Source organism: Sceloporus undulatus, chromosome 1 (genome assembly GCF_019175285.1).
Source record: "Sceloporus undulatus isolate JIND9_A2432 ecotype Alabama chromosome 1, SceUnd_v1.1, whole genome shotgun sequence".
NCBI lineage: Eukaryota > Metazoa > Chordata > Lepidosauria > Squamata > Phrynosomatidae > Sceloporus > Sceloporus undulatus.
In genome coordinates, this window is record NC_056522.1 from 264,136,326 (window position 1) to 264,156,384 (window position 20,059).

Consider the following 20,059-nt stretch of genomic DNA (forward strand, 5'->3'; position numbering starts at 1 on the left):
GTTAAAGTGGTCTCAAACTGGATTAATTCTGCAGTGTGTTTTGTACCTTTGTTATTTCCTTATAAAATGTTGAAATATAAATATACATTAACATGTAGAGAAAAATAATAAACACACTAAACATACATAATATTGGCATGTGGATGTAAAGTAGCTCTCAGGGGTAAAAAGTCACTTTGGGCAGGGTGACTAGACTCCCCCTTTTTCCAGGACATGTCCTCCATTTCAACCTCCTGTCCAGGAGGAATCCCAAAATGTCCTCCTCCACTTTTGAGCATGACCAGGAAGCATGACTGAATATTTACATGAGTCCTTTTGGTTTTTATTTGGGCATGTCCTCCATTGTTCTGAAACGCCCTACATTTTGCAGGGCCTTGTCCTCCTTTGAGGCTGAAGACATCTTGTCAGCCTAACGCCTTCCAACCTTATGATCCAAGCCATTTTGTAAAAGGGATACATTTCATTCCTAATCTGGGAGCTGCCAAACTCAGGCTGAGCTTCCTCATTCCAAAACACACTGCAGAATAAACAATCCCAGTTTGGCACCGCTTTACCTCTTTGTTTGGATCTTTGCTATGGAATTCTGGGAGTTGGAGTTTGTTGCGGGACCCAGAGCGGCAACAAATTCCAACTCCCAGAATTCCATAGCCTTGAGAGAGAAAAAAGAGTTACAGCGTTTCCAAACCGGGCTATCTCTACAGTGTGGATGCAGCCCAAGAAAGCCTTACCTCTGCTGGCAGGACATAACCCCCAGCCTCTCTAGAAAAAAGGATCCCCAAAACCAGACAATTGGAGATGGCTGTATTTCTGCGCCTGCCCCACAAACAGTCCTCTCCCTTAGCTTCCAATTACTGTACCGCCTAAAAACTTCCTCTAGGCCTCCCTCCGGCCCTTAAAGAGCCAGCTCCCTCTCTCTCTCTCTTCCTCCCTCCTTCCCTTCTCCTTCTCCTCCTGGGGATCTAAGGGTTACTCTGGTAATGGTTAGCCCTCAGAGGAGGAGGAGGAGGAAGGTCCTGGGGTGCAGCTGGGAAACTGAGGCCCGTGCTCAACGTTCAACTGCTGCCCAGGCCCAACAAGAATTTCAGCCTCTCTTTTATTACCCCTTTTAAAAAAGAGTTCTGATATCTGTACATGTTAACTTTGAACCAAAACACCCTGCAAAAGTATTACTCCATTGGAGACCTCTTTCTGAAGATTAGGAACTTCTGACACCAAGAGCTCTTTTACAGAGGAACACACTAATTTACTTCTGAGTGGCCAAGGACAGATTTGTGTTTTAAATATTCATCCAAATCAGGAAATAATTCCCTAACATCATTTTTATTTGGCATGCAGAAAAAGCTCTTTCAGTAATGTGAGTTGAAATTCAAAAATTACTTCTAATTCACAGCACGTTATCCAAATGCAGTCTTCCACCAAATAATAGTCTGAAAGCTAAATGCGGATTTATTACATGTGGTTTAGAACTGAGGGTGATACCCTCAATTCGTATCACAAATTTAGTGACAGCACTGAATTTTGGGTATTGTTTTTAACTGGTCCAGGTTAATTTTTGGTATAGTTTTTTTAACTGATCCGATTTGCTGATAAAAGACTTTTGTTTCTGAACATGCATATTGTTTTGTTACCTAATGAGAAACAACTGGTCACCTGAGATGGGGAACCATATGGCTTCCTTCTTTTGGTTAAATAAAATATCTCTAGAGGATAAAAAACCAATTATGCTACAGCTGGCTCTCCTTATCCCCGGATTTTTTATCCCCGGATTCAAGCATCCACGGTTTGAAAATATCCCCCGAAAGTATAAATTCCAAGTATCAAACCTCGATTTCCCCATTTTATATAAGGGGCACCATTTTGATAGCTACTAGTCAGGATAGCTACAAAATCACCACTAGCAATGCCACACTGCAGCTTTTAATGCAGTTTGACACTGGTTTAACTGTTGTAACTCCAGCCTATGGAATCCTGGGATGTGTAGTTTTTGTTATTATTATTACCCCAAGGACGTCCTGCTTTTCCTGTCTCTGATTGTTTTAATGATTTAAAGTTTCATTTTATTATTGTCGTTATGGTGAAATTATGGTTGTCTGTGGAAAAAAGGAGGGGGTAGTAGTGGGGTTTATTTATTGAACATTGTATGAATTGTATGCATTTTTTTTATTGTATGAACTTTATTGTTGTTGTAAACCGCCCCGATTCCAATCTATACAAGGAAGGTCAGAAATAACCCCAGTTTGGTATCGCTTTAACTCTTTGTGTGGGTCTTTGCTATGGAATTCTGGGAGTTGGAGTTTGTTGTGGGGCCCAGAGGGCCGCTCCGCTCTGGGCCCACAACAAACTCCAACTCCCAGAATTCCATAGCAAAGAGCCACACAAAGAGTTAAAGCCGTCTCAAACTGAATTATTTCAGGCGGAAGTGTAAAATGGCCGCCATGCGTCAGAAACCTCACTTCCAACTACGCGGCTGCTGATTGGTTCCCAAACCGACCAATAGGCGATCGGCTTACTGGGAGGTGTGCCGGGAAGAAGCTCGCGCGGGAGGCCCCGCCCCTTCCTTTCCGCCGACGCCGCCGTCGAGAGCGCACGTTCCCCCCAGCCTTGGCCTTAAGGACGCGTGGAAGTAGGTCTTCTATCTTCTCGAGGGTCCCTCTGCGAGCATCGCCCCCCCTCCGCCCCGCTGCAAATGGATGCGCCCAGAACGCGCGCGCGGGGAAACTGTGCTGGGACACTGGGCCGGGCGGTACCATGTGCGACTGACGGGGGGGGGAGGGAAAGGAAAAGGAAGGGGTGAGATGAGATGGCGGCAGAGGAGAGGAGAGCGGGCTGGAGGGAAGCCTCAGAGGCCACGTTCAACTCTGATACGGGAGCTTTGAGGTTCTGGGTTCAAATCCTTCCCCATTGGGGTGGCCTTGGGCGAGTCACACTCTCTCAGCCTCAGAGGAAAGCAACAATATTCGAACATTAAATAATTAAATAATAATAATAACCATTTAATTAATTAATTAATTAATAATGATTTGGAAGCGCCTAGCAACAACAATATCCAGGGATGGTTGTTATTATTATTATGAGTCATACGCTCAGCCTCAGAGGAAAGCAACCAATATTTGAACATTAAGTAAATAAATAAATAATATTAAAATAATAATAATAATAATAATGATTTGGAGGCACCTAACAACAGCAATAACCAGGGATGATTGTTATTACATTATTGTGAGTCACACTCTCTCAGCCTCAGAGGAATGCAACCAACATTTGAATATTAAATAATAAAATAATACTAATAATAATAATAATAATAAACATCAAAATAATAAATAAACAATAATGACTCGGAGGCACCTAACAACAATAACCACAGGTTATTATTATTATTGTGAGTCACACTCTCTCAGCCTCAGAGGAATGCAACCAACATTTGAACATTAAATAAATAATTAAATAAATAATGATGATGATAATATTAAAACATAATAATAATGATAAATAATGACTTGGAGGCACCTAACAATGACAATAACCACTGATTGTGAGCAAATCATGAGAAAACTGGTCATCTGAGATGAGTTCTTTTGGTTAAATAAAATATCTCCAGAGGATTTAAAAAACCCTAATTATACTGTGGCAGAGTTTCCTTGGTTCAAAATATTATAAAAACTTGGTCATTTTAGAACCGTGGCCCCAGAATTTGGAACATGAATTTCCTCTAGGAACAACGCTGCAGCTGAAAATAAACATGTCTCCTTTCCGACGGAGCTCCTTGGTCTCTCTGCTGACTTCTGGGTTTGAAATAATAATCTATAACAGATGATGCTGTTGAGTGTGAGGAGGGGTCTCTTGCAAGGAAGGCCTCAGTGATGATCAAGTGTCCCCATCCCAGTAATGACTTGGAGGTGCCGAACAACAACAGTAACCAAGCATTGTGGGCAAATAGGCGGAAAATGGTGGATTATTATTATTATTATTATTAAAGAGTGCCCTTTTTTCCACTTGGGGAAGCAAACTCTCCCTCCCAAAATCTAACTTATGGCATATATTAAATATTTCTAAAATTGAAATACATTTCAGTTTGTTGGCCCTTCCTGTGCCTCCTGGAGCTTTCATCTTCTCCTTGTTAAGTGTTTCTTTTTGTGGCCCAAAATGGCCATTCACCGCCCTCTGGCTCTTTTCCCATAGCGAGCTGCTTACCCAACTTTTTTCCAAATGGGTGGGTGTCATGCTGCTTTTTGAGGTGTAGGACTACAGCTCCCAGCGTCAGTCAGGGACAGGGGGATGCTGGGAGTTGCAGTCCAACAACATCTGGAGGGCCACATGGCAACAGCAGTTGCTATGTTCTCTCTAGGAATACCTAGGCCCTCCAGCACAACTCTATGGTCAACTTTAACCAAAAGTTGCACTGAAGTACCTAGAGATTCCTAGAGAGAACACTCCTCTAGGCATTTGTAGCTCCTCCAGTCCAACTCTATGGTCATTGTCTGGCACGTTGTGACCATAGAGTTGCCCTGGAGGACCTAGAGATTCCTAGACAGGTGTTCTCTTGGGTTTAAAAAAGTGACTATTTTTGGGGATTTTCCACATTCATGGGTGTCCCCAACAAATGCGGAGGGTCCACTGTACTGTGCCAAATCACACTGATAAAACCCACCACAATTACACCCCCATGGGAGGAGCCAGGATTGTGGCTGAGAAACACTGGGTTGTATTTATGTTATACAGTGCGCCCGCGTCATACGGGGCTTTCAGCATACACTGAAAGCCACAAGGGGAGAAGGGGCAGCATGTCTCATAGGGAACAATGGGGCATGCGCCACCGCATGCATGAGCCCCATTCATTTAAATGGGACTCTAGTATAGGTGATATTTGCTTTATATGGGGAAATCCAGAACAGATCCCCCACATAAAGTAAGGGCACACTGTATTTATATCTTGGCCCAGACCTGCATCTCTTAACTGGCTGGCTAGTAACATGGTGAAATCTGTGAAAATAGATAAATCTGTAGCTGTTCAAAAAAATAGGAGCGGGTCACACGTTTTTAATCTGCTTGCCTTTTTTTTCCTTCCCAGAATGCGTTACGTTGCAGCTTACCTTCTTGCTGTCCTTGGGGGCAATGAGTCCCCAAACTCAAAAGACTTAAAGAAAATTCTTGACAGCGTAGGAATTGAGACAGATGATGAACGCGTAAACAAGGTGAGTGATGCAAATTGCATGTAATATGGCACAATTTTAATTAAAACTATAGTTTATTCCATGGGAGGATTGTTGAACCACTAGACTAGTGATTCCAAAACTCACTAAAGTTACTTTGCAATGTCCAGAATTAAGATGATTTGGAGTAATTTTAATTGGTTTGGTATTCTGTAGCCCACATTTCTCAGCAGTCAGTTTTAACAGGGTATGAATACATTGAATACATTGAGTTGAATCCAAGCTGACAGTATAATCATGTAGTTTGTTAAAGGAAAAGGCCCCTCTGAGTTGACTGAGACCTATTTCCTGGTAGGTGCGAGCAGGAGTTCATTGTAATTTGACTGTATTTAGGTCTTGTTGAAATCAGTGTGCTTTAAATCACTCTTGATCAATGTTTTACATTGTTTAAAAGGACCAGAGTGTAACTAGCTACCTGTGATGAAATGTATTGCATATATTTGATCACCTAATTATCTGCATGATTAGTAGTAGTAGTCAGCCTGCTGCTTTGGAGAGGATTTAGTAAAATAAAAAGGTATAATAAAACTTTGGGGATTTTAACTTTCAAACCCTTGCAAAAATTGGAAAAAAATTATTTTGTTTGCCAGATATTTAAAATATGCCATATTTTAGCCTAATTTAGTTTTAAAAAGTTAGCTTGGGTGAATAAAAAGTAACATTTCTTAATTGTTGCCACCCATCCACATAAATAATATTTTCAAATTGAACAGAAGAGATTAAAGGAGATGAAATGCCTACTTGGCAAATTGCATAGGGGTGCTACAGTGTCTTCAGCTGTCAATCTTTTGGGCAAGTAAATAGGGGGGGAAGGTCATGCATAAGTATCTGAGCAGTAAGGTAGGTGTTCACTGAGTTGTTTTGGAATGGAAGCTGAATTTGGCATCTTTACAAATTTAGGTTGCAGCACACTTGCTTGCCAAACCTGATGTCAAGAAGCAACCACAGATTGCCATCTCTTTATCTTCTGGTGTTCAGAATAGCTGTTATGCAAATTAGTATAGTGTAAAAAGATTTTTTTAACAAACTAGATCCCCCCCCCCTCCCCGTCTGAAGTGCTGTAGTGATTTAAATGCTCCAAGAGCACATGGAAGTAGGTGCCTTGGTGGGTCCCTCTAAGGGTCCAGATTCTTGCTGGGTGACCTTGGGCTAATCATACTCCCTCAGCCTAAAAAAGGCAATGGCTAATGCCTTCTAAATACTTCCTGCCATGAAAAGCCCATGAGAGGGTTGCCATAAATTGGAGTCATCATGAAGGTACATCACAACAGTCTTTGATGAGCAGATGTGATTGTCACTGGACTTAATTCATGCATACCCTAGGTGACAGACAATATCTTCATTTCACCATGAAATCTGTTATGTGCCATCAGGTTGTTCCTGAATTAGGGCAATATTTTCCTTGGCAAGATATTAACAGGGCATTTGCCATTCCCTTCCTCTCAGGCTGAGATAGTGTGACTTTCCCAAGTCCACTTAGGGGATTCCCATGGCCAAGCAGGAATTTGGATTATGGTTTCTAGAGTTATGGTCCAACCCTCAAACAATTTACACCAAACTGACTCTCACTATAAAACCAATTTGCCTGTTACCATGTTGCATCTGATTTCTTGTAAATAAAGGGGATGACTCCCTTGAAATCCAGACAAGTCATTCTAAGACAAGTCTGATAAGAGAACATTTTATCCCCCCTAAGCTAAGTAGAGGGGAAAGTGTCTTGGGATCATTGTAGTCTTAAGCACAATTTCAGTACGGTATCTTGCATCTCAGGACATGAAAGCTTTTTACTGAGGGATCAGTATACAATGTAATTTCGATGGGACAGCAAGCCTGCTTTTTTTTAAAAAACTCTGTGTTAAAAAGACTCAGAGTTTGATGGGCCTCATAGTGGTGATATTTGCAGTAATTTCTGCTGTTTTCAGCCAAATAGTGGAAGAGAAACATCTCACCTGTGTTCTGAAAAAAATCTTGTAGCTTGTCTAAAACTACCAGTTTTTTAAAAAATAGTAATAGCTGTGGTTTCAGGCAGAATATGATTTTTGCAATTCAGAGGCAAGAGTTTCGTCAATACAAATACTGTGTTTTATGGATGAGTGTGATTGCCAGAACCTTCAAATTTACTTTCATTTTAGTTTGCTTTCTTCATGAATTTGAATAGGAATTTGTTTTTGCCATTCCTTGCTTTTATTTGTTGTCACTTACTGAATATCGCCAAATTGAAAGCTTATGAGGGATCTTAAATAAGCCTTCAGAATAAACAAATGGGAATGCATGATTCCTAATTTAAAATACCTGGAACTTTCCATCTTTTATTTATCTCTGCACCTTAAGAACTTCTAGTCTTATTTGTCATTCCTTAACTTTGCTGAGAGGAAGCAACAGTGCTTGTGATTTTAGTTTAAAAACTGAATACATTCATCCATTCAGCATAATAATAGAATATATCAATTTAACCAACAATAGATTGTAATCTGAGTTAAATTTAAGCACTATAGAGGTCATACTGTCCATTTGCTTCTTGCAGGTCATTAGTGAGTTGAATGGGAAAAACATCGAAGATGTAATTGCCCAAGGTAAGTTAAATATGAGGCAACATTCTGAAGGTTCCTCTGACTGGGGAGCCCACTACTTCTCTCTTCAAGGACTTTGCAGATATTATAAAGCCATTTTAGAGCAAATACGTTTTGCTACAGTGACACTTTTTTCCCATTACACCCCCCCCCCCCAAAATCTACAACCAGTTGTTGGCTTACTTTGTGGTAGCCTAATGAACCAAGAACTAAATTTGGTGACTTGATTCACAGTTGCTGTGTCATGTTATTCCATATTTGAAATGGTCATGTGACCGGAATGGTCCCTTGGCACATTATTAATAAATGTATGTGGTATTTGTGAAACCTACTTTGAAATATACTGGGTCCATCCTAATTCCCACAGGCTCATGTTGGTACCTACTGGGTTTCGCTGGTGGACTACATTAATATAGGGAACCCCTCTTAAAAACAGACATTTGTTTGTCAGTTCACAGAGAGGAGGTTCTTGACACATTGCTTCAGAAGAATAAGTTTTGATGTCTGCTACATTGGCATCTAATGTCTACTTGTGCTCCGCTGATTCTCTAGATTACTGCACTATACTCTTATAGCACTGCTATTCCACTTTAACTACTCTGGCTGCCTCTTGTTGCTCTGGGATTTACAGTTTAAGGAGAGGCATTTAGGATTTTCACCCAAAGAATTCTTAGGCTTCACTGAACTACAAACCTCAAAATGCAACAGGGCAGCCAGAGCAGTAAAAGTGGAATAGCAACACTATAAGAGTTTAGTGTGGTAATGTGGTCTGACTCTTCTATCCTCTTGTTTTTCATCTTCCTTCCTGCACTAAACATTGAACTCTGTAATCTATGTATACTGCCTTTCAGGATTTCCCAGATGTCTTTACATTACATTCAGGCATGTCCTGTTTTTCAATGTTTTCAAAACCCTCTTGGCATTATGTTTTGGCAAACTTTTCTGTTTTCTGCCTCCACTTTTTGAATATGCTATTTCTTCCCAGATTCTTCAAATTACTTTCTTCCAACTTTTCTTCTACTCTTATAGTCTAGTGTGGACCCCTGAAACCATTCCCATAACACTACCAATAATTCCTTGTGTCCTGTGCATGGCCCTCCTCTCTCATCCTATTTGTTTGCCCATTTCTCACTATAGGTTGAACTGTGTTCTCAGAAGGTTCTTTAATTTGTGTATCTTAATTACATGTTCAGTTTTTCAGTTATGGCCAATACCTTCTGTCTTCCCCTCCAAAAGTTTGAAGGGCTTGTTCTTTCATCTAGTACAGCATTCTTTACATGACTTTTTGGACATCTCACTATTTTTATTTACTGCATCCAAGATTGAACTTCATCCCATAGCCTCCCTTCCCTTGCCTTCTCACGTTGTTAAATAAAGTTAAATTCAAGTTTCCCTTTACTTTCCATATATTCAGTCTGGTGCCAAGCCATGGCATTAATAACAGTCATACCATTGGTCATCTCATAATGTTAAAACTTCCAGGTTCCTCTGCAGGAGGAAGGATGAGAGCAAATTATGAGGGCTGGTTACCTAATACTTAATTGGGACCTCTGTGGTCTAAATAATTGTTTAAGTATATCTGGATGATTACTTGACTTTGATATTAACTGCACTCTTTCTGAGAATATGCTGAATTGGTTATAAAACATGTTTGCTCTTTGGCCCCAGGAGCACCATAGGATTGTTTAACTATGTGTTCCTAGAAGCAAAGAACAGACATTTTGCCCCCGCTGACGTGCTTAGAGAGCCAAAGGGATCTCAGTTTTCACAAGGGAAATGATATATTGCCAACTTCTCTGGAACTGTTGGCTTTCATGAGATGCAAGTCTTTTAAATCTCCAAGGTCCATTCATCATGTACTGCTTGTTGCATAGTACTTCTTGGGACAGCTCTATGTTTGGCCTCATGCTGCAAATGGAGATTAACCGGCCTCCTAAGTTGCATAATGAATAGGCACCATAGGTACAATACTGAAATGAGGCTAATAAAATAATGAAATGCATTTTCTAGCATCTGGTGTTGGATTAGTGGTCAGTAGAAATATTTCAAGTCTCAGAAAAAGAGGTGGTGGGAGATTCCTATCACTATATTGGTAATTTGAGGTTTCTAATACATTAGAGAACAGGACTAGAGGCCTATATGATAATGCTGATCCTTCAGAATGCTGCTCGGCTTGTCAAATTCCATTCAAAGTTCATGTTCCCTTTCCTGTCTTTCTCAGAAATGGATTGAGGCAGCAAGGAAAGACACAGGTTGAGGGAGGTGGCAATAGGGCAGAGCTCTGCCACCTCAGAAGGGCCTAACAGGAGATCTAATTACAGGAATCCTGGTGGTGCAGTGGTTAAATGCCTGTACTGCAGCCACTCACTCCAAAACCATAAAGTTGCGAGTTCAGTACCAGCGAAAGGGCTTAAGGTCGCTAAAATGAGTACCCAGATTGTTGGGGGCAATTAGCTTACAATTTGTAAACCGCTTAGGGAGTGCTTAAGTTATAAAAGGTTACGTCCCTGTACCAAAAAAAAAAATGTAATTCCTATTGCTAATTGCCTCTCTGGATGCATTATTTTGTTTCTTCTGTCATTGGCAAGGTTGTGGCTACTTGCAGTGCTTAATTTTTCCTTTCTTTTTACTCTCTACCAGGTAATAGCAAACTTGCCAGCATGCCAGTTGGTGGAGCTGTAGCCGTCTCTGCTGGGGGTTCTGCTGCTCCGGCTGCAGGAGCTGCACCAGCTGCTGGTGAGTATAGTAAAGCACAAAAAGTAATGTTTAGGCAGTGGGCATAAACCTAGCATAAAGTATACCATTAATAGCAGTCCAGATACAGTGGTGCCTCGGGTTACGAAAATAATTCGTTCCGCGGCCGCTTTCGTAACCCGAAAAGCCTTCGTAAGCCGAATTGCCATAGGCGCTAATGGGGAAAAGCCGCGATTCCGTGCGAAAAAGTCGAAAAAAGCACCAAAAGTTTTTTCGTAACCCGAAAAAACATTCGTAACCCGGAACAATAATTCCCTATGGGATTTTTTCGTATCCCGAAAATTTCGTAAGCTGGGTATTTCGTATCCCGAGGTACCACTGTACTTGATACATTTATGTGACATTGCTAACTGGCCAACTCATTATACTATTATGTTGTTTTAATGTCTAACAAGTATTACATCAAATGTTGATTTGGAGGAAGAAATATAACTGAATAATTGGAAACGCTTAATTGGTAATTTCACTTGTACTTCATAAGGAAAGGTTTATTGGAAGGAAATACTCTGTTGATTCAGATTTCAAACACAATTCTCATCAGCTCTTGCACTCCTTGCCTTAGTATAGCTACAGACATTCTTCAGATACAGTATTTTAGTTTGTTCCTCACTTTTCATCTTCAAGACAACTCTTGATCTAGAATAACAAGTATGCTGCTTTGAGAATTGTCAGCTAACCTTCTGAATCTATTTGTTTTTTCAGCAGAGGAGAAGAAAGAGGAAAAGAAGGAAGAGTCTGAAGAGTCTGATGACGATATGGGATTTGGGCTGTTTGATTAAAGTTTTGTTTAGCGTTAATCAGTAATAAATCTTTGATAAAATATCTTGCACTGTTGAGATTTCTTGGTTTTTTGTATACCAGGTGGTATTGCTTCAGAGATCATATCCAGTGAAAAAATGAGATCATCAATCATTGCTGTGTTTCACTTAAGGATTTTCTATATTATGTTGCATTTTAAAAGATGTGACCTATAATTAAAAAAAAAGAAAAGTACTCTGGAGAGCATTATTTAGCATTGACTCTTAAGATGAACAGAAATGGTGTTGAATTAGGCTTGTTCATCAAGCTACCAAAAAAAAAAAAAAAAAGCCGAGCCATAAGTACTGCCATAAGAATAAATGCACTTGAGTTCAGTACTTCAGTCAGTCCAATTGAAAGGTCATAAAACTTTTCCCAGGTTATCAGACAAAATGTTATAAAAAGCCAGGGGTTGGGGCTTACTGTGATGTCAACATACTTAGGCTCAAATTGCTTATAAGATTGGTCTAGTAAAGGTGCTACCATGCTATTGCTGAGGGATTTCTTAAGAAAGAAATGGCATGTAGAACTAATATGTATACAGCTTCTCTGCTCAGCCATGGAAACCCACTGGGTGACCTTGGACAAGTCACATTCTCAGAGGAAGACAAAGGCAACTTCCCTGAGCAAATCTTGCCAAGAAACCCCCATGATAGGTTTGCCTTAGGTTCTCTGTAAGTGGGAAATGATTTGAAGGCACACAACCAAGGGGAAAAATAATTTTATTTCACTTTTCATGGTTTAGCCTTAAGAGTTCAGACTAATGCTGGAAGTGTGTTTAGTTAAACAAACATGAGGGGGAGGGTCAGGCCCTATAATAAAGTTGCTTATCTTACAAGTAAGGGATCTGCAATTATGCAACGTGCTTGTTTATTGGAACATGAGAGCAATAACATGGCATCATCATGTTTACTGTTTTTCAGTAGCTATGTCAAGGCCACTTGCGAGACTGAAATTTGGGAAATTACTCTTTTTCCTCCATGTGCAGCTGTCTTCATTAAAATGTGTGCTAGTGGTTGTTACTGTAGACTAATAGATTTTTTTGAGGCAGGACCACCAGTTGGTTTTCCTTGTTTTGATACCCGTTTCATCAATAACTGAAGTATGCCCATTTTGTGGGCAGAATGGAGATAGTTTCTTGTTGAGATGTGTGCCTTCAAGCCATTTCTGACTTGCAATAATCCTAAAGAAATATATCACGGCAAAATTTGTTCAGAAATAGTGTACCAATGCCTCCCTTTGAGAATGAGAGGTGTGCCTTGCCCAGAGGGCTTCCATAGCCATGGATTTGAATGCTGGTCTCCCAGCTTACTAGTCTAACACTCAGACCACTACACCATGCTGGTTCTATTAGATCACTTGGTCATAAATTTGGTCATAATCTTACACAAAACATTTAGGTCTTTTTCTGTCTATGGTCACACTTTCTGACATATTATGGCATAAGCTTTAGGCATGTATTATGGGAAAACTTCCCATGAGTAAGAGAGTAAAAATAGTTAACATAAAAGTGAGAGTAGACTAATTTTTAGGTAGGATGGTTAGAATATATGTAAGTTATTGTCATTCATTTATATAGTGTCATCGGTATACTTGGTGCTTTATTTTTTAAAAAAATTAAAAACAGGCCCCTTCCCTCAAACTTACAATCTAAAGCAGTGGTTCCTAACCTTTTCTTTATCAGGGACCCTGTTGAAATACCTTTTGTTGCCATGGAAAACCTAAAGTGCATCAAATACTGTACTTACTATACACCTCTGGACGGGGCTTGGGTTGCCTTTTACTCCATGTGTGCACCAGTCAGGGTGAGTGGGCGAGCCCCCATGGACTCTCTGTAAGGACATTATGCCAGGGACGTAGCCAGGATTTTAGAAAGGGGGGGTCCAGACTAAGTGCCACCGTTATTATAATGGGGCTTGGGCACAGCGGCGCAGCGGCACACACCATTCATTTTTCTAATGAAAGGGGGGGTCTGGACCCCAAGAACCCCCCCCCCCTGGCCATACCCGTGTATTGCCCCCCCCCCCCGGGATCTGTAGACCATAAGTTAAGAAAGAGAAGACACTAGGGAATGGCAATGGGAAAAGAGGTTAAGTTCAGCAGAGCCTTCCTCTGCTTATGGGCCTAGGCATGAGCTGTACTGCCTCCTAACAAGCATCACAATAAACTAGTTCCTGATTTTTCTTAAAAGCTAATTTCATAGAATTGACTTTGTCTTCCTTTGAGCTACTAGACTTGCCCAGGGTCACCCATTTGGTTTCCATGGCCAAGTGGGGATTTGAACCCTGGTCTTCAGAGTCATAGTTCAGTACTCAAACCACTACTCCACATTGGCTCTCTATATTCACTTGTAACCTAAGATATTTAAGCCAGGGATAGGCAACAGTGGGAGAGAGACAGTACAGTGTAGTGGTTTGAGAGCTGGGCTGTGACTGGGAGATCAAGATTCGAATCCCAGCTTGGCCATGAAAACCCACTTAGAGAGCCGCACTCCCGGCCTAGGATGGTAATGGCAATCCCTCCAAAGAAATCTTGCAGAGAAAATCCCATGATAGGGTCACCTGAAGTAGGAAATGATGAACAACAAAGGCAATTTTGGACTTCCAGATAATTTTGGTGTCCAGCTCTCACAATTTCTATAAATGCTGTGTTGGCTAGAGATCATTCAAAACAATAAGCCAGTGAGAACTGGATGCTTTAGATGGCAATATAATTTAAAATGCCCTGCTTTTAGATATTACTGCTTTGGTTACTGAAAGCTATTCCTGAAATATACAGAAGCCATACACGGTTTATTATGTTGACTAAATAAAGGTCACCACAGTATGGACTTTGGAATTTGTCTTATGGCATGGCTATCCTTGCAATAGAATGGCAGAGGTTTTCCTAAGTGGTAACATTATTTACTGACCAACATAAGCCTCCTCACAAGGAATAAACTGGATGTAGCAAAACAAGCTGAGCTGGGGTGGGGATGTTGCCCGTTTCCTTTGGTTAAATTGAACGTGCTCCCACCCCCATATTGCACATTACAACACTGTGTAGAAAGTGTGGACAAGGGTGCATGGAGCTCATAGGACCCTCTATGTTTAGGGGAATATTTTCCCCCAAAACACTCCCGTATGGGACACAGACATTTCAGCACATTTTGGTGTCCAGGGCCATTTTGCTCACAGGAGTCCATCCTGGAAGCCAATAGGTAATGGCCTACTGGGGATGGGTACGGGTCAAAAAGTTCATAAAATACATGGGAGGAATCAGCCCTCCCAAATACTGGGTTGCGCTTTGTAACCTAACCCTGACATGCACCTGTGACAATTGCAGAGGAGCAATTAGGTATGAAATGACCCAAAGTGTTTCAGCCCAGCTGATCTAGGGCAGAGTAGACAAGAAATTGACTCAGTTTTGTGAGATACCTTAACTTACCTAGAAGCATTTGCTGAAGTTGCTATATACCTCTGGCCTTCATAACACTGAAGCAAATCTTCAATAGCAGGGAGAAGACTGTTCCTTAAATTCACAATGCATTTTCAGTTTTAGCATTGCATTTATAAGTGATTTCTTTTTTAAAATGTTATCCATCGCTTATTACGGTACTATGAGATATTTCAAAGTATGTCTTACTTGATGCTCTGGCACACAGAGTTGGAGGTGTGCCAGTTTAGCAATTTTATGGGAAGTTTACAGAAGACTTGCACAATTCACTAGCAAACAAACAACATGATCTTCTAAAAGATCTGTTTTTATCAAATAAGGAAGTTACTTAACAGAGTGTAACCAAGTTTTCTTCCCACCTTCCTAGTTTGCTGAATAATTTCATAATTTCTCATTGCAGCATATTCAGCTTAAAATGGTTCCATGATAGTTAAAATATAAGAAGTTGTAGCCTAAAGTGGGCAAGCTTAAGTCCCTGGACCCCCCAGAAGCTCCAGCCAGCATGGCCAATAGTGAGCAATTCAGCAAGTTGTAGTCTAACAATATAAAGACCTGCAATGACATGCAAAAGGTCCCAGGCTGAATTTCAAGCATTTGCAGCATTTTGTATAGCTGGTTTGGAAATAAAGGCCTGGTACATACCTTCTTGAAGGTCTGAGCTGGCATTGGCGTTTTTTCTGCCAGAGGGAAGCTGCAGCCGCCAAACCACGCGGCCTCCCACCAGCGGAAAAATAACCCGCAAAAAGCGGGTTCTTTTTACACCGCAGTGGTGGCGTAACAGGTGTGCCACTGGCGCACTAGTTACATAACAATGGCGGTGTCCATGTAAACAATGGTGGTGCCCATTCAGCACATTTTGGTGTATGCCATGACGTAGTAGGGTTAGGGAGCATGTACATGGTGCACACTTCCTAACCCTAATGCCGGTGCCGGTATGCTGCTTGTTGGCATTTTGTACCGCACCAAGGTTTGCCTTGAAACCTCAAATAGTTGTCAGTAGGTGAATTAAGGGATCACTAGAGAGCAAACACACTTATTATTTGAAGTGCTGCAGAACATGATAAAGAGAACCAACATGATGTACTGGCTTGAGTATTAGACTACCTCTCTGGAGACCAGGGTCTGAATCCCAGCTTGATGGTGAAACCCACTGGATCTGCATTTGCAATGCAGAAATAATCCAATTTGACACTGCTTTAACTGCCATAGCTCAATGCTATAGAATCCTGGGGTTTTTTCTTCACCACTCACTATCTTATTTCCTCTTCCTGGGACTTGTTAAAGAAGGAGTAGAACTCCTGTGGCCCTCTATATGTTCCTAATTTTATTGTTATCACCCCTACACCTAACATGAGACCCAAGTCAGCTCACAACATGGACTGAAACAAAGCACAGCTAATATACAAATTATTGTAATAAAAAGGATTAACAATTATCCTATTAAAAACTGCAAAAAATAAAAAGAGTTTGAAAGCTTTTAAAACATATGTGAGAATTAAATAAAATATGACACACCTTTCCCATTAGAAGACCCTTCTGCACCATCCAGTGAATTGCCAAAAGCCAACCTAAATGAAAAAGTCTTTGAGTGTTAGTGGAACCAGAACAGAAATGAGGCCAGGAGCTGGGAGAAGGTTCTGCAGCTTGGGAGCAACCACTAAGCAGTCCCTCTCACATGTTCTTATCAAGTGTGTCTATTACAGCAGTGGCACTGTCTGGCACTTTTGGCATTCCTCACCATTGGCTCTGCTTTCTGAGGCTGCTGGGAGATGCAGTTCAACATCTGGAGGGCCACATCATTTTGAACTCTGCACTGAAGCAATTATCTTTAGTCTGTGAAGAGCTTTTACCAGTAGTGGAAGCTCTTATTAACCAGAGAATGACTTGTATTGGTTATATTTTGCTTGGGGTAGGACATGAAACCCACTGGGTGACCTTGGGCAAGTCACATACTCTCAGCCTCGGAAAGGCAATGGCAAACCTCTGAACAAATCTTGCCAAGAAAACCCCAAGATAGGTTTGCTTTAGGGTTGCCATAAGTCAGGAAATGACTTGAAGGTACAAAACACACACTCTCACACACACCAGCATGACCTAAGTGTGGGTGATTAGGAGGAGAAACTGTGCTGCCAAGCATTCATAATTTTGTAGGTGAACTTGGTGTGGAGTTTGAAAAATGAAATAAATTATCAGTCAACAATAAATGTATCATAGGTGTCCAGGAAAGCAATCCAGGCTGAATTCATTTCAGCCCAGAAAGCACAATTTTGGTGTGTACATACAGATGTTTGTCCTGACTCTTGAAAAGCTGCAGAAACATTTCTGAACTCTCAAAATAACAAAAGCTGTAACCCAGTGTGGAAGGTACCCACAAGCTGTTCAGAAACTGATTGTCTGTGTGATGCTATGTACAATGAAGTGAATAACTTGGGCCAATGCATATATGCAATCATGAAACAATTCCATTCTCTCAGTCATCATTTAATAGCTATACAACATGGGGCTCAGACATCATCTATTTTAGCGCCACTATGTGAATAATTTCACCCATTCCGGGTTTGTTATTCACACTATGGAACTGCATCGATGTGCATCTCTGCAAGTTCGGATGCTCACACGTCTCAGTGGGGAGAGGGAGAGATGGTGTTGACTAAATGTATTCAAAACACGTTCAAGGCATGCAGAGTTTTATCCTGGTTTATCCCAGGTCTGTTTGCATCGGTTATTCACACTGCCAAGAATATTAAACTTTAAAACTTGGGGCAAAAAACAATACAGATTATCTCAGGTTAAGTGGGGTTTTTTTTTGGCAGCCCCCCAAACTTAATCAGATGCATTTGAAATGCATGTGAACAACAAAGATTCAACCCATATTATTTCCATCATCTGAATAACCCCATAGAGTAGTGATGGTGAACCTTTTGGAGGCCGAGTGCCCAAATTGCAACCCAAAACCCACTTATTTATTACAAAGTGCCATGTTCCTCTGGCTTGCTAGTAACAAACTCTGGCAAACTCTATGCTGGGGTGACGGCACATGTGCCCGCAGAGAGGTATCTGAGTGCCACCTCTGGCATGCGTGCCATGGGTTTGCCATCACTGCCATAGAGAGTTACACCCAGTGACCTAATGTACATCATTTGGTTTCTTCAGTACATTGATAATGAATCTTATGATAAAAGATTACACAAAATACTATTATACTCGGGGGAAAGTAGATAAACAGGAATTATTTTCTTTATGCCCAGCTTTTCTTTATGACCAGGAATACAAGTGGAAAACCCCCACACAAAACACTGTGTAGAAATGGCAGCAATGGACTCAAGAGAGCAGTAGGCAGAAAACAGCATGGAAAAACAAAAACAGAGCTGTAAGTGCTCTGCCCAAAGTGCAAAGGCAAAACTATCATGAACTATGAACTTCTTCAGCTCTGGAATAAAACCTGGTTGGCTCTTTCCCCCACTGAAGTTGAGAGATTTTCAAAATAATGTCTTTAAGAGGTGGTGGCAGGGTTTGAGTGCTATTGAAAAACACAGGCTTTCATATTCATCATTCAAGCTTGCAAGCATTTGCATTCTGATGAGTACAGTGCCAATTTTAGAATTAAAATAAGCCCTGCCATTCAATATCAGCTATTTAGCTCATAAACAGACATGTGATACTAAGAATAATACAACATGGGAGAGAGGTAGTGGTGTAAATACAGCTGACACAATGTTTAGAGAACACTGCAATGATTACTCCCTGCAAAAGAAAGTTTATGGGGTTAATCTTTGGGGGAAACACAAACACAGCATTATTACAGTATTATCTGTCATCATGAGGGACTTCCACTCACATTGTGCCGCAGCTACCCACCAGCTACCACATTAGCCTGAAGTAATAAAGACAATGAAGTCTTCATGTATTTACACAGGCCAAGAGTCAAAGTAGTCTACCATCATGTTGTGAAAACAATAGCATGGGCTTTGGGGATCAGGGTTCAGTTCTAGAGATTTACTAAAGGCTCCATGTCAGTATGGATTTAATCCTCAACTCACTTTTGGTTAAGAGGGAAAATGCTTGAACTGAGGCACCATGCCCCAAACATTAATCTGGCCTCAGTGTAGAGACAGAAAAAAGGACTTGGGATGAGGAGCTGTGTGGAACCATTTTTGAGAGCCCATTTTAGAACCACAATATACTGGGGCTCATCTCCACTTACAAAGGTGGTCAGACAACTGGCCACCAACACCATCTCTCATGGTGCATGGTTACCTTCAGAATCTGTTGTACACAAAGACCATTCATGCCACCAGTTTTCTTCCTCTATATGCTGTTACTATCTTGTTTGAAATACTGAATACAAGAGTGGTTAAAGTACAGAGGTAGTTAAAGTGTAGTATGTGTTCTTGCATAACCAGCAATACAATGTATTTTCAAGACTTACGGGAAAAGGCAGGGAGCAGATTTCTGCCATGATCACTGGATAGATATGGCTTAAAATTTACAAAGTCATGCTATAGTCTCCCTGTTGGTAGTGTGCCTCTAAAGAAATATTAAATTCAAAAATATAAACAAGAAATGGATCATAATTTTAAAAAAGACTTTTATACAATATACCCATCCCCTGAAAGCTGATGATCTAGAAATGGTAAAGCCTTTAGATTTGACTCCCAGCAGCTCTAGCTGGTACAACCAATGGAGAAGAATACTGTTGATGTGTGCCTTCAAGTCATTTCCACCCTAAGGAGAGCCTATCATGGGGTTTTCTTGGCAAGATTTGTTCTGGAGAGGTTTGCCATTGCCTTCCCCTGAGGTTGAGAGTGTGTGACTTGCCCAAGGTCAACAAGTGGGTTTTATGGCCAAGCTGGGAATCGAACCCTGGTCTTCAGAGTTGTATTCCAACTACTAGAGCAAGCTGCAATTCAGCAGCATCTGGAGAGCCTTATGATTCTCATTATTCTTTTAAGTAATAGTCTGGATTCCTAGTTATTTAAATTCCAATTTAAAAGAGAAAGAATCATAATCTGGATGACTGCTTTTCAAAGTTAGGGGAGATCCAAAAATGACCATTATGGGTATGCTGTGGTAAATAATGGCTCTTAATTTAAAGTGAGTTTAATTCTACTTGGAAATTTTAAGTAACATTAGTGTAACAAAAGTTAGTTCAGTGGCATTAATTAAAATATAACCACAGCATGTTCCACATTATTACTTTTATTATTATTTTGTTCATTTATACCCTGCCTTTCCCCCAATATTGGGACTTGGTTGAGCTGTGGAACGCTGTGCTTCAAAGAAAGTGCG

The 20,059-nt window shown here is 40.8% G+C and overlaps 3 protein-coding genes across 5 annotated transcripts in view; 1 reads left to right on the forward strand and 2 right to left on the reverse strand.

Annotated features, from left to right (window-relative positions):
• PIDD1 (p53-induced death domain protein 1) overlaps positions 1–951 on the reverse strand; it is a 30,914-nt gene extending 29,963 nt beyond the window's left edge. Inside the window, exon 1 of the mRNA XM_042459262.1 lies at positions 729–951. The gene's annotated coding sequence lies outside the window, so the exon portion shown is untranslated. The remainder of the gene's footprint in view (positions 1–728) is intronic.
• Positions 1–20,059, reverse strand: part of SLC25A22 (solute carrier family 25 member 22) — a 723,963-nt gene that overhangs the window by 147,632 nt on the left and 556,272 nt on the right. The gene's annotated exons all lie outside the window — the stretch shown is intronic.
• RPLP2 (ribosomal protein lateral stalk subunit P2) lies at positions 2,502–11,359 on the forward strand. 3 transcript variants are annotated; one of them, XM_042466376.1, is made up of 5 exons: positions 2,502–2,623; positions 5,072–5,195; positions 7,738–7,786; positions 10,424–10,519; positions 11,240–11,359. In XM_042466376.1, the coding sequence occupies exons 2-5, from the start codon at positions 5,073–5,075 to the stop codon at positions 11,314–11,316; spliced, it is 345 nt and encodes a 114-aa protein (XP_042322310.1). In that variant the 5' UTR covers positions 2,502–2,623; position 5,072; the 3' UTR covers positions 11,317–11,359. The 3 variants fall into 3 exon arrangements, with proteins under 3 accessions (XP_042322310.1, XP_042322318.1, XP_042322328.1); XM_042466384.1 differs by having other exon boundaries at positions 11,243–11,359; XM_042466394.1 differs by having other exon boundaries at positions 10,424–10,602; positions 10,859–11,261.